This window comes from Pristiophorus japonicus, chromosome 8, assembly GCF_044704955.1.
Source record: "Pristiophorus japonicus isolate sPriJap1 chromosome 8, sPriJap1.hap1, whole genome shotgun sequence".
Lineage (NCBI taxonomy): Eukaryota > Metazoa > Chordata > Chondrichthyes > Pristiophoridae > Pristiophorus > Pristiophorus japonicus.
This window is the reverse complement of record NC_091984.1, coordinates 104,881,924-104,896,955: the sequence shown is the minus strand read 5'-3', so window position 1 is coordinate 104,896,955 and position 15,032 is coordinate 104,881,924. Positions and strand designations below refer to the sequence as shown.

Sequence of the window (15,032 nt, the reverse complement as noted above, 5' to 3'; positions counted from 1 at the left end):
TGCGAGGGAGGGGAGGGAGGAGGGGGAGTGCGAGGGTGGGAGGGAGGTGGGGGGAGTGCGAGGGAGGGAGAAATAGGAGGGGGGGAGTGCGAGGGAGAGATGGGGGGGAGTGCGAGGGAGAGATGGGAGGGAGGCGGAGGGAGGGGGGGGGAGTGCGAGGGAGGGAGGGGGGGAGTGGGAGGGAGGAGGGGGGGAGGGGGGGGGAGTGGGAGGGAGGGGGGGGAGTGGGAGGGAGAGATGGGAGGGGGGGGAGTGGGAGGGAGAGATGGGAGGGGGGGGGAGTGGGAGGGAGAGATGGGAGGGGGGGGAGTGGGAGGGAGGGAGGGGGGGGAGTGGGAGGGAGGGGAGGGAGAGATGGGAGGGGGGGGAGGGAGGGACAGATGGGAGGGAGGGAGGGGGAGATGGAGAGGGAGAGTGGGGGGGGGGAGAGATGGGGGGAGTGGGAGGGAGGGAGAGATGTGGGGAGTGGGAGGGACGATGGGGGTGGAGAGTTGCAGGGGGGAGTGGGAGGGAGAGATGCGGGGGGGCGGGTGGGAGTGTGGGAGAGACGGGGGGCAGTGGGAACGAGGGAGAGATGAGGGGGGGATAGAGAGATGGGTGGGGGGTGAGTAGGAGGGTGAGGGGTTGGGAGGAAGGGAGAAATGGGGTGAGTGGGTAGGAGGGATGGGGGTGAGTGGGAGGAATGGAGGGTGGGAGGGAGAGGGAGTGAGGACATCAGCGTTGATTGTATAGATGATGAATATATCAGTCTAAACAAGTACTGTTGCAATAAGGATACTAATTTGACCGCAAATGTTTTGTGGGTCTCTGCTAGTTTTGAGCTATTTCATGTTTTTGCACAAGCTGAAAGCAGACTGGGCTTAGTTGATGATGTGGGGGAGGAGTATCTGTGAGCAAGGTCCTCCCTCTTTTGTGTCTTGTATTTTTTCTCTCCCCTCACCTCCACAAAGTTTGAGATGTAAAACCTGAATCTCAGATTTCAAAAAATGCAGAACTGCCGGTGAGTGCAGTGACTTACTGGAAAGCTTCTTCTCGTAAGTCTAGAAATGGGAATTGTTGGCTCAGTATCAAACTAATTTGGTTCAAAAGCTTTATTTATTGTGTTTCGCCATGGATCTTTTAGTGAAATGATGAGATGTAAATTTTGTCGTGTGTTCTGTTCTCACCAACACAAAAGAACTACAGGTGCAAATGCATTCCGGCTTCATTAACTTCCACTCCCTTTTAATTTGCGTAATTTCATTTTCTCTCTTGCTCGTTGCTGTTAATTAGGGCACCCTCTAATCAGTGCTATTTATCACAGTGGTACTCATGTTTGGTAAAGCTGCTTTGCAGAATTGCTAAATGGCTAATTAATGTCTGTTAATTAAGAAAATTGCTCGTGGTAACAAACTACATTGTCGCTGGCAGCAGCCTAGAGACTAACACTTGTTGATAGCACAAACATGGCAGGTCTGCAACAGCTGTTATACTTTTCTTTTTAAAAAAAAAAATCTTTGGAGTGGCTCTACATTTCTCCGAGCCTCCTACAACTTGATGCACTGACGCTGTAACCCCCCTCCTCTGCTCTCTAACCTCTCGCAGGGACCCCCAGGTTCTCAGCCCTCGCCACATACACAGCCGCCTCCTCACAACCCTAACAACATGATGGGACCCCACAATCAGGTAATGAGCTGGTGCAATTGCTTGGGTCTTGAATTCAAAAGGGGCAAGAGTTTCTACATTCGACTAATGATTTTGACTTTGCTTGCTGTTGTCTTATGTACGAGACTCCTGATCGGGTTGTCCCCAGCAGTGAAACTTCCGCTTAGGGTTTTTCTAAATCAGATGGATTTTGTTTTGGCTTCTCAGCCCACAGTTCACGCTTTTTAAAAAAAATCACATTTTCTTCCCCAGTATTCTCCTGTCCTCTCCTTGGGGTGTGGGTCTGTGGTATTGGCTGCCCTCTGGTAATGTGCTCAATAGCTATTCTTCTTTGTGAGCCTTGCCGGTGAATGCAAGGAGGCTGTTTGCCTGTGGAAGACATCACAGCCAAGCCCAGTCCTGTCCTGCCATCCACACATGCACGCGCACACTTCCACAATAGTCTATGGATATTGAACAGATGCAGGAACCCTGGCTAATTCCTCCCCCCACCCCGATCCAGGAGTACTGAAGCTAGTAACACCCGAGGCTTTGCCCTGGCTGAGATAGACTTAATTTGGCACAAACCATTAGCTGAACCTTGGACCTCTTGGTCCACATGGTTCCGTATCCATATGGTGCATTTATCCACTGAGCCATTGGGCGGGGTGAAGCCCCCGTCTTAAACTTGGTATGTTGTCAATTTGATTGGCATATTAGCATCGTAGGAACATGTGCAACTTCAGCTGGAAGGGCCAATTACCTCAGTTTTTGTTTGGAATCTTTGTAGGGTGGTGGCCTGATGTTCAAAACTAAGCAATCCATGGGGGTTAGGAAGGTTCACTCATGGGATAACCGGATTAGCCTTTCTATAATTTTTCCTTCTATGATTGTAAATGCTTTTATATGTACTCTATTTAGTGGGCAGATCACTGGCCTGATACTGGGCCTGTGAGCATTTTCATTTCTTTGAGACGGTGTTCCAAAAGTGCACGTGTTGGAAGTGTTGATAGCCGAGTTACATTATTGGTGACTACCTGTGTGTATATGTCTGTGTGTGTATATCTGTATGTCTGTGTGTGTGTGTATCTGTATGTACGTTTAAAATGTGCAATACCTGTTAATCGCCTTGTTGCGTGATTGTTGTATCACATTACTCTGCAGTGCTGGGGAATGCCATCAAACTCTTGCTATCGAGTTCTCAATCACTGAGTTCCTCAGTCACAATGTCCATTATATTGTGAGCTCACTGCCTGGAAATTTGTATATTTTTACTCAAGTGTTGAATCCTTTAAACACACGAGTCAGATGAGATAACATTTGAAACCATTGATAGTCTTGACTACCTGTTATCATGCATGACTCCAAATTTATTGTGCTAAGATTCATACGTAATGTTTTAAAATAATGGTAGTTTTATTCCAAAGAAAGACTGGATGACATTTTTCATACTGATTTTCCCTTTCCCTTCTGACTGTCTGACTATTTCCAAAAAACAGTATTTCACAAGTAAATTGTCAAATATTATCATTCCAAATCTCGGTCTTGTATACCTCTTATGTGGATGTTTCAACAGGGGCTTCTGAATTTTTTTTCCTTCATTTTTTTTTTTAAAGCTTCAGATTTCCAGCATCTGCAGTATTTTGCTTTTGTTTAAAGTAGCTTCATTTGCTGGGAGAAAATGTCTGCAAATATATATGTATATGTATATATATATATAATATATATATATATATATTATATATAGTTTTTGGTAAATTGGCTTAGTTTCCTCTTTAGTAAGTTTGTAATGTGAAACAAGTTATTTGTAACTAAACAGAGATTGAGTTACATTTGATCGGGTTTTTCTCCGCAACAATTTTTACAGAGTTCCTGAAGTGTAGCTGTAACAGAACAGCATTGGTTTGTGAGGAATATCCTCGGCAGTGAACAGATCCCTTATTTTGTAGTTTATCAATACATCAGCCCTTTACTGTTTCAAATGCCACTGCAAGTGGAATATGTTGTTATATATATCCTGACCGGTTTGTTACTGTGTGAATGAAGATGGTTCAATATTAAAGCTACTCTTTGGAGGGTCAGGGAAGTTGAGATACAGGGTACAGTATCCAGTCTCTGTTTAACTTTGTTTCTTTGGTATGGTGCTGTTCATTGGCACCAATGAAGGGGTTTGAAGGGGATTTGTTTTTAAAAGCCTAGCATGTTGTTTAAAAAGTGAGTTGTGATTTCCTTTTATGTCATTACAAAGTCCTCGTCATTTTGGTCCTAATCCTGCACACAACTAGGGCAAGTGATTTATTGCCACGAGTGATACATCACTCAGAAACCACTATTTTCATTTCCTCCAGGACCTTTTGTGCAAAATGACAATACTTAGGTAGCAAATTGTGCTCCACACACAGCGAGTGCAGGAATCTGCAGGATTTGTTAAGATACTGTACCACACTGCACCAAATCACTTGCATTGGCTATGGTCATTTTTTTTTTACTGTTGCATGAATTTACAGGTTGTCCACTTTTATGGAAAAAAAAAAGTTTAAACTACACGAGATAAAATGTTATAATTTCAGCAGATTGTAGATTTAACCAATTCTATGTGATTGCAGCCTTTTATGTCACCGCGATACGCAGGAGGTCCAAGGCCCCCCATCAGAATGGGAAGCCAGGTACTGTACCCACTGTGCTTCTATCACACTGCTACAATTAGCACTCCCATAATGTAACAGTATTTAGTAAACTGGCTTGCCGAGGTTTTTCAATACTGAGTGACTGTTGGAAACATAGGAACAAGAGTAGGCCATTCAGCCCCTTGAGCCTGTTCCGCCATTCAATGAGATCATGGCTGATCTGTATCATAACTCCATCCACCCACCTTGGCTCCATATCCTTTTACAACCCCATCTAGGAAAAATCTATTGATCTCCAATTTAAAATTATTAAATGAGCTAGCATCGATTGCTTTTTGTGGGAGAGAATTCCACACTTCTACCACACTGCATGAAGAAGTGTTTCTTAGCTTCTCTCTTGAATGGCCTGGCTCTGATTTTAAGATTATATCCCCTTGTCCGAGACTCCCTCACCAGTCGGAAAAGTTTATATCTCTTCCCCCCTATCAATTCCTTTTAAAATCCTAAAAACAAAACCACCCCTTAATCTTCTATATTCCAGAGAATACAAGCCTTGTTTATGTAATCTCTCCTCATAATCTAACCTTTGGAGCCCTGGTAGCATTCTAGTGAATCTGTGCTACATTCCTTCCAAGGCTAGTATATCCTTTCAAAGGTGGGCTGCTCTGAACTGTACACAGTACTCCAGATGTGGTCTAACCAGGGCTTTGTGTACCTCTACCAAGGCTTCCTCCCCTTTTATATTCGAGCCCTCTAGTTATGAAGGCTAACATTCCATTAGCCTTTTGGATTATTGCTTGTGCCTGACTACCACATTGTAGTGATCTGTGTACATGGGCCCCTAAATCTCTTTGGACCTCCACTGTTCCTAGCTTTTCACCGTTTAAAATATACTTGATCTATCCTTTAATAGTCCAAAATTGACTCTTCTAGTGGTTTCCTGTATTACATGCTGATCTATGTTGTGCGTGGTGTTACATCACCTGTGCAGTTTTGCTCAGTGCACTTCTTGTGCAAATATTGTGCTTGAACCTCAGCTAGTTTGAATGTCAGGTCTGTGGAGACATGGAGCTGCTCTCTGTGCATGCTATTGCATGAAGATTGGCATCAGTGTTGCTGATTTCCCTTCTGAATCTCAAACTCTGACACACGCTGTCAAAGTAGTGATTTTATCTCGGAATGTTACTGAGGAATATTGCTTACAGTAAAAAATATGTTGAAACGTATAGCGTCCTATCTCTGCCGCTGTGTAACATGTGGGAGTCCAAGCTGAAAGCCTGATTACAGAGATAGTTCTCTTTAGTATTTGCGTGGTGTATCCATCTCATTCGGACTTGGGACAGTGCTAGTGAGAGCATATTTGCTTCTGCAATGTGCCGTGGGCGCGCAATTTCTTTGAAACTATCAAAAGGCAATGGGAATTGAGAATAATTTGGGTGCCTGGGTACACCTTGGATTAGTCTGTATTGCTATTTGTGGTTTTCAGTTTCATCCGATTCTTTTATTTAAAGTACTACTTTGTAGTGCCCAAGTGTCTGGATTAACTGCCTCCAATTGCCCCCCCCCCCCCCCCCCCCCTGCCGGTGACCCTCCCAAGTGACCATTTTTTATTTGTGAGCCTAGACATGAAGTACAGGCTATTCAATTGTGGCAGCATCATAACCGAATTTGGTCCTACCCTCATCCACTGTCCAATGACTCCGGCTGGAAGTGCACAAAGGTCAGGAGTGGGTAATCTCACTGGTTTATTTCCCCACCCCCCCACCCCCAAAAGGTCAATTTTAGTGCTCTCATCTCCACTATCTAGATATTTAACGCCAGTACTATTGGGTACACTAGTCTGTTACTTCTTTAATCAGTTATCTTCCTCCTCACACCCCTCCACCCCCCGCCCTCCCAAATAAAATCATGAATGAAAACTTTTTCCAGTAAGGCGAAATTTAATTTTGTCAGTAACTCAAATCTGAAATTAAATTTGATTTTAAAATGAGTTTAACATTGTTCAACTATTTAATATTACTGGGCCACTTTTTTAAACATTCTAAGCAATAAAGATGTTGCTTTTCTCTCTTCCCATCATCCCTTTAACTTTGGGGGAAGGGGGGATGGTAATCCTAAATGTCAGGCAGCAGCTTCATTTCCAGAAGGTGAGCACAGTCTTTAAGATGTACTCCTGCTCCCAACCCTATGACCTGATGAAATGCTGCTTTCATTTCCTCTATGTGTAGCACCAAGCTCATCCATTCTTCTCCTCCAGAGACTCCACACTCCTTCTGGGAAGGATTAATTAACTTACGGTGCTTTTTTTTCGAACCCGCACTTTTGTTTCTTCCTAAAGTGAATTGGATATCATGGGTTTCTCCTCCTCAGCAGTAGCTAAAGTTGCCATGAACCATGTCAATTTAGTTGTTACATTGGAACAGCAGAGTTCAGGACCACAGTACCCACACATATCTTTGAGGGCCATTCTGGAATGTTGTAACTTGTTGTACTGTGGACTGGTGGGATACAAGAATGGGATTCTCTGAATGATGCACTTCTCATTTCAATCAGGTCACAGTAGGCAATTACCGAGCCTTTCCGAGTCAAGTGGGATGTTGCTCAATTTTAATAGAACCGTTTCCTTGTATAAAAGGTGGAATAATCCATGCCTCAGTTTTTCTGGAGAGCAAGAAAAGGAGAGGGAGCAATGTTGAATTTCAGTTCAGTCTACTATCCCATAGCTAGTCAGGCCATGGATAGAGGTGTAGAGACAGGTGGAGCAGGAATTCTACCGAGAGCTATAAATTAAGCTGAGGTGAGCCTTAAATAGCTCCAGACTGCTTCATGAGTGCTGCTGCATTGGGGGAAATGACTTTGCTGTGCTGCACTGCACCCAAGCTTACATGTTCCACTGACTGGTGTACCCAGTGCATCGAACAGGGTGGTAGCAATAGAATTGCTGACTGACCTTGAAGAGCTCAGTGTGATATGGAGCTTTATACGATGTGGTTTTGTAAAGCCAATTGGTTAAACAGTTTTCAATGGTTAACACTAAAGTATTTTTTTTCTCCTTTGGGGGAAATCCCAGTTGTGTAGTATAGGATAAGTTTATTAAAGTATTAATTGCAAGGTACACCCAGTCAGAATTGTTGCTGAGTTCATGATTATGCAACAATGCATTATTTGTTACGTTGCCAAAATAATTGTTTTGGCCACATTTTCTAATTTTTATCATTCACTTTTTTATTGATTTGCGATAGTTTGGAATCAAAAACTTTTTATTTTGAAGGTGGGGGGAATTTCTTGAAATGACAGTGGGTGGGGAAAATGTCTCCTTTTTAATGTGATAAATGGTTCATGTGTTACCTTGATTACTCGAAGACTTGAAAAGATCGACTCTGAAGAATATGTTTGATCCTCAGCCTTATCTTAACATTTTAACCCAGGACAGAACTTTGTTCATTTTGTCATGAGCTTGTTTTCATTTGTGTGTTCTCTTCGAGTGGAACTAAACTATGAAAAAACACACCGGAAGTAAGCTTGGCTTCCCCCAATATTTCAGTGCAGAGTTGAGCCCTGTAGACCAGAAAGGTTCAATTTATAGTCTTTGCTTCATTAATGATCTCAGCCAGAGTAGTTCCAATTGACCGCGGAGATCCTGGGTAAGGGAGAGATCAAACCTGCAAGAATTCTCACTCCAAATCGCTATCCAGTGACCTCTAATAGAAAATGTAGTCTGGAGATTGGAGGAGAACAGGATTTGGATTGGTTTGTGATACTCTCAATTGTTGAAACAGCCAACTAATACTCACTGTCTAGGCTCACACACAAACCATGACTACTTGGGCAGAATAGTGGAGGGTTGCAGGTGCCTTATGAATCCGTACCCCAGGAAGAAGCAGTGCCTTCAGGAGAAGAGGGAAGAAAACTGTAGTGAGCGAGGAGTCATTTTAGTACTTTAACATATGTTTATTTTATATGATGACTTTGTTATTCAGTTTCCTGTACAATAGTTCTTGGTTTTTAAATTTACAAATCCCAGGAGTGCACTTGTAGAAAATTGCTGATATCTGGAAGTGTACATGTCAGGAAGTATTAGAGTTGGGTGTGGGATGTTTTAATTGTCAACTCGCTCTCCACCTCCTTCTCCATCACTCACTTGTTCTTTGCCCCTCTGCTTGCTCACTCTTTCCCTGTATTTCCTTCTCCCCATCCCACCCCCCAACTGGCACACAAGCATCTATGTACATCTCATTCTGAGCTGGAGTAATTGCAGATAGTTTGAAATTGGTTGCTGTATAGTAACGCTGCAATTGTTTTCAGCCCCCAGGTGCTGTTCCCGGTGCGCAGCCATTGCTACCCAACACATTGGATCCCACACGACAGCAAGGTGAGACATATTCTCAGCTCCATTGAGGTTTTAAAACTGTTTCTGTGATGTATGCTTAATAAGAGTTTCTTCTCCCCTTTTGTAGGGCACCCTGGTATGGGTGGGCCAATGCAGAGAATGAATCCTCCTCCACGAGGAATGGGCCCAATGGGACAGCAGGTAGGCGGCACAAGGGCTGCGTCCTTTCAGCTTCTAGTTTTACATTTGGAACATTCTTGTATTGCAATACTCAGATTTAATTTTTAGTGTCCACCAGTTGAAGACCTAGTCCTGGCATGGCTGATTGGCTTCCCCCTGTCTTGTAATTTCTCTGTTTCCACAATGAGTCTTGCATTTTGTGCATTTAGATTGTGCAGGTCAATTATAAACAAGCACTTGGTTTATTTTTTCAGATGAAGTACTGTTGGAATTCTCCAATGGCTAATAAGTGTGCCATTTGGTATGGTACTGAGTCACACAGATCATTAAGATCCCAGGTTTAATCCTGCCAATTGTGCTTAGTTAGATGATCTGGAGTTGTGGTGCAACAGTTGTTCACAGTGCCCCAAATCTAGGAAGGGAGAAAATATCAGCCAGAATGAATGGCCCCTCTCGGGCTTGGCTGTGTGGGTAACACACTCGCTTCTGAGTCAGAAGGTCATGGGTTCAACCCCCACTCTCGAAATTTGAGCACATAATCTAGGCCGACCATTCAGTGCAGTACTGAGGCAGTGCTGCACTGTTGGAGGCGTCATTGCCGATGCGACGTTAAACCAAGGCCCCACCTGCCCTCTCGGGTGGACGTTAAAGATCCCGTGACAGTATTCAAAGAAGAACTGGGGAGTCCTCCTGGTGTCCTGACGAATATTTATTAATCCACTAATGTCACCAAAATGGATTATCTGATTGATTATCTCATCGTTGTTTGTTGGATCGTGCTGTCCTTATTGGTCTTTCTTTGTCTTGTTCCATAAACTGTAATGTTCAAAATGCTGCTGTCCAAACCCTATGCCACAACAAGCCCCGTTGTTGTGTCAGCCCCATCCTTGCAAACTTGCACTGGTTCCCTGTCTCTGTGTGTTAAGTTTGATGTCCTCGTCAGTGTCAGCTATGGCTCAGTGAGTAGCACACTCGCCCCTCGAGTCAGAAGGTTGTGTGTTTAAGTCCCGCTCCAGGGACTTGAGCACATAAATCTAGGCTGATACTCCAGTGCAGTGCTGAGGGAGTGCTGGATTGTCGGAGCTGCCATCTTTCGGATGAGACAGGAAACCGATGCCCTGTCTGCGCGCTCACCTGGACATAAAAGATCCTATAGCACTATTTTGAAGAAAAGCCGCTTTCCATGCCCCCCTCCCCCCCCCCCCTTTCGATGATTCTATGGGTTAACTGAGATTGTGTGTGTCCTGGTCCAATTTATCCCTCAATCAACATAACAAAAACAGATTATCTGGTCATTATCACATTGCTGTTTGTGGGAGCTTGCTGTGCACAAATTGGCTGCCGCATTTCCCATATTACAACAGTGACTACACTCCAAAAGTACTTTATTGGCTGTAAAGTGCTTTGAGACATCCAGTGGTTGTGAAAGGTGCTATATAAATGCAAGTCTTTGTTTTCTTTGCTTTCCTAAGCTTCACTCCACTCTACCTTTGCAACCTCCTCCAAACTTATGTTCCCTCCCACACCTCCAATATTCTAACTCTGGCCTCTTGTGCACCCCTCTTTTCTCCCCATGACTAGTGGCAGACCTTTCAGCTGCCTAAACCCTAATCTCCCTTGAATTCTATTCAGATCTTTCTACCTTTCCTTTTTTAAAAAAAAAACTCAAACGTATCTTTGTAGCCAAACCTTCAATCACACCTCCTAATATCTCTACCTTGGATAGGTGCTCTGTTCCTCAGACTACTGCTCTGTAAAGTGCCTTGGAACAGTGTTTTTAAAAGTGCTATATGGTGCAAGTTGTTGGGTAGAAGTGGTAATAGTTAAGAGTGTTAAATCTTGCTAGTTCTTAGGATTTTTTTTACACTTGTAAGTATGAAAGGGCCACTTCAGCTCCTGAATAAAAGGAATTCTGTGTATTACCACAATGCAACCCCTTTAATATTTGGGTACTATCAGTGAACGTTTGGTAGGAATTGCATATTTAGAGTTGGAAAATGCAATGTTGTATTGTAGACAGGCATGCCTTGCATCAAACCTTGAAGCTAATTGATTTTTTACACCAAATTAACTCTTTCAGACCTGATCAGGTGTTATAACCTGGAGGAAGCAAGTTACTTAGCACAATGGGAATAAAGGAAATGGGCTGTGCTGATTGTGAATTCATTGGGTGCCTGATTGAACTGAACCTCCACTACTGCTGATGTCTGTGTATGCGTGTGTGTATGTGCGTGTAGTGAGGGGTGGGGTGGGGGGGGAGTGGTGATGGGATGGAAACAATAGTCTCCATAGGATTGCAAAATCCAGTTTTGTTTGAAATTGGCCAAGAAAGCTTTTAATTGAGGCCGAGCACAAGTTTTTGATGATAACTTGACTCTTTTATTTTTAGCACAAGTCTTGGGACCTGCATTATAACTTACTAACTAACATTCTTTTTTTCTTCCCTTCTGTCCCCTTCTCTGGTTTTCTTCTCGTATTGGTAGTCTGATCCTTGGTTATCATTGCAGAACTACGGCGGTTCAATGAGACCTCCACCCAATTCAATAGGTCCAGGCATGGCTGGAATGAACATGTAAGTCTCTTACCTGTGTTCAGAAAAGTAATTGTTAAAAGTGAGGAAAGTCAGTTTTAATAAACTGATGTTTGCTTTACAAAGTATAATCATTTCCTTTGCAGAGTTCGGTTGCATGTTTTTAAATGTTAAGTGAGAATAATTCCAAGTGTGTTTTTCTCCTTTGACTTTTTCCTCCTTTTGGCTTTTTTTGAAGAGTTTAAAATTCTAATAGCATGGATGACTTTAGTTGTACTGAACTTTAATTGAAGACAAAGACCATTAAAGATTTATTGAAGACAAACGAGATTTAGTCCTGCAAAAATGGATTATGTGTGTTAATGCATCAAAAAAAAATGCTTTTAATGTATTTTCATTACAGGGGTCCAGGAGCTGGGCGACCATGGCCTAATCCTTCCAATGCTAACTCGGTAAGTAGTGCTGTATCTATATAGTATAGAAAATAGGTGCAGGAGTAGGCCATTCGGCCCTTCGAGCCTGCATCACCATTCAATAAGATCATGGCTGATCATTCACCTCAGTACCCATTTCCTGCTTTCTCTCCATACCCCTTGATCCCTTTAGCCATAAGGGCCATATCTAACTCCCTCTTGAATATATCCAATGAACTGGCATCAACAACTCTCTGCGGTAGGGAATTCCTCAGGTTAACAACTCTGAGTGAAGAAGTTTTCCCTCATCTCAGTCCTAAATGGCTTACCCCTTATCCTTAGACTATGTCCCCAACATCGGGAACATTCTTTCTGCATCTAACCTGTCCAGTACCGTCAGAATTTTATATGTTTCTATGAGATCCCCACTCATCCTTCTAAACTCCAGTGAATACAGGCCCAGTCGATCCAGTCTCTCCTCATATATGTCAGTCCTGCCATCCCGGGAATCAGTCTGGTGAACCTTCGCTGCAGTTCCTCAATAGCAAGAACATCCTTCCTCAGATTAGGAGACCAAAACTGAACACACTATTCCAGGTGAGGCCTCATTAAGGCTCTGTACAACTGCAGTAAGACCTCCCTGCTCCTATACTCTAATCCCCTAGCTATGAAGACCAACATACCATTTGCCACCTTCACCGCCTGCTGTACCTGCATGCCAACTTTCAATAACTGATGTACCATGACACCCAGGTCTCGTTGCACCTCCCCTTTTCCTAATCTGCCATTCAGATAATATTCTGCCTTCATGTTTTTGCCGCCAAAGTGAATAACCTCACATTTATCCACATTATACTGCATCTGCCATGCATTTGCCCACTCACCTAACCTATCCAAGTCACCCTGCAGCCTTTTAGCGTCCTCCTCGCAGCTCACACCGCCACCCAGCTTAATGTCATCTGTAAAGTTGGAGATATTACACTCAATTCCCTCATCCAAATCATTAATGTATGTTGTAAATAGCTGGGGTCCCAGCACTGAGCCCTGCAGCAGCCCACTAGTCACTGCCTGCCATTCTGAAAAGGACCCATTTATCCCGACTCTCTGCTTTCTGTCTGCCAACCCGTTCTCTATCCACGTCAGTACATTACCCCCAATACCATGTGCCTATCACATAGTATTTACAGCGCAGAAACAGGCCATTCGGCTCAACAAGCCCATGCTGGTGTTTCTGCTCCACACAATCCTCCTCTCACCCATCCTCTAATCCCATCAACATATTCCTTTCTTCCTCGTGTGTTCATCTAGCTTCCCCATAAATGCATCTATGCTATTCACCTGAAATACTCCCTGTGGTAGCGAGTTCCATGTTCTAACCACTCTCTAGGTAAATAAGTTATTCCTGAATTCCCTATGGATTTATTAGTGACTATCTTGTATTTATGGTCTCTAGTTCTGGTCTCTCCCACAAGTGGAAACATTTCTACATCTACCCAATCAAACCCTTTCATAATCCAGAATCTTAAAGACCTCTATTGGGTCACCCCTAGGAAAGTTCTGTTTTGTTTCTCTTTAATATCCTCTAGTATGGAGTATCATTTTCCTTGTTGCACATGTTCTATATTTTTCAATGACCATCAGCCTCAGTCTACAACGAGAAAAGCCTTAATTTTGACAATTTTGGGGAAATATTTTTTTAATTAGTTCAGGATGTGTACTAAAAAATGTTACCTGCACCTGCCCATTATGATGAACTCTTCATTTTAGTTTTCATATACCACTGCTGCCCTGGCTGGAGTCTGGTAACTCAACAGACAAAGGATTAAAACAGCTAGAGCTGTTAGTTATTTCAAATATTTATCTACTCTTTTAAGAGAAGAGCAGCTAACTGTTTGAAGCAGAGGGAGCCGCAGGATAGTGGGTAGACTGTAGAGCAATGGACTGGCATAGATACAATGGATGGAATTGCCTCCTTTCATGCTGTAACCTAGATGGGAGCCAACTGTGGACTGGCTAAGTGACTGGGTGGGAGTACACTCTGGTGAGAACCAGGACGACGACTGTCTCCACTTTGAGATCATTAAGGGTCCTGGCAAATATTTTGAGAATGTTTCCACCTGGGCACTGACTCCCCTCTTGTTGGAGACCTGTCTCTTGACTTTGACAGTCCTAGATAGTCCAGGGTTCAGCCTCATAACACTTAACTGCAGAACCTTTCCACTTTATTGCAAAGATGGAATCATTTGGGTTTTGTTGCACCATCAGAACTTAGTAAACTATAGGTTCGAATGTTGCTAGAATAGGGAAGGAAGAAAGGTAGATGGAAAAAAAAACTAGACCATATGAACCTGTGGCTTCATATGACCTGAACTTCATGTTTTTTGAACATAATTCATGAAAACATGTTGGGCAGACTTTTTTTGCAAGCATGAAGGAAGCCACGTATTCTCATGAAACCGTCCAAATTACATTTTTTGAACAGTTTTTGTAATTCTGTTTTTCATAAATTAACATTTTTTTCATGACGGCCATCTCCCCCTGTATGGTACAAAAGCAAAATACTGCAGATGCTGGAAATCTGACATAAAAACAGAAAATGTTTGAAATCCTCAGCCGGTCAGGCAGCATCTGTGGAGAGAGAAACTGAGTTAACGTTTCAGGTCAATCTTTATGTTGCTCCCATTTTAAAAGTTGATGGGCTTCAAATTGGGACTCGCCTGGGAATCTCTGGGACAGAGGGCCTTTGCCTAGTTTGTTCAGAAGCAGTAAAACTTGTGTCTCAATGTTTTACACTATCTTATTTAACCATGTGATCTATTACACATCCTACACAAAAGGCTTCTTTGGTTCACAATTTACATGTGGGTCAGACTACTTTTGAATGATTTATCAAACCAAATGATCAATAGTATGCTTGAAAGGATGTGAGCATTATTTCTCTTGATAACAGATGCCTTTGAGCTGCTGCTTCTGAATATTCCAGCTCTAGGACATTAAGTTTGGTTCATTTAATGTGTAATAACAATTAACAGAAGAACTGATTTTTTTCCCCCTTAAGCCACACACTGTGTTTCTCATTTATCTGCAAGATGAGTTGACTAAATCCCTTTATGATTCATCAGTCTCTGTAGTGATAATGATTCCTACGATAAAAGCATTTTCAGATAGTTCCCCTGATTCTGGGTGGGTAAATGCATGTCCTTGGCAGTATTAAGCAAAACATAGTAGAAGGTGGTGCGTCCATGGTCCACTGCTGAGTTAGTTTTTGTTAACTAGAGTGGCAGCGAGGATGCTACAATTGGCCTGGTGTCAGCTCACTTCCACCCCCG

The 15,032-nt window shown here is 43.1% G+C and overlaps 1 protein-coding gene across 8 annotated transcripts in view; it reads left to right on the top strand.

Moving 5' to 3' along the window:
• Positions 1 to 15,032, top strand: part of ssbp3a (single stranded DNA binding protein 3a) — a 99,671-nt gene that overhangs the window by 73,545 nt on the left and 11,094 nt on the right. For 2 of the 8 annotated variants that reach the window (XM_070887230.1, XM_070887233.1), the window contains exons 5-10: positions 1,585 to 1,665; positions 4,230 to 4,289; positions 8,556 to 8,622; positions 8,708 to 8,781; positions 11,268 to 11,332; positions 11,694 to 11,742. In XM_070887230.1, coding sequence (XP_070743331.1) covers positions 1,585 to 1,665; positions 4,230 to 4,289; positions 8,556 to 8,622; positions 8,708 to 8,781; positions 11,268 to 11,332; positions 11,694 to 11,742 — 396 coding nt within the window. Of the gene's footprint in view, positions 1 to 1,584; positions 1,666 to 4,229; positions 4,290 to 8,555; positions 8,623 to 8,707; positions 8,782 to 11,243; positions 11,333 to 11,693; positions 11,743 to 15,032 lie in introns of all 8 variants that reach the window. The other 6 variants (XM_070887229.1, XM_070887231.1, XM_070887234.1 and 3 more) reach the window with 3 other exon arrangements.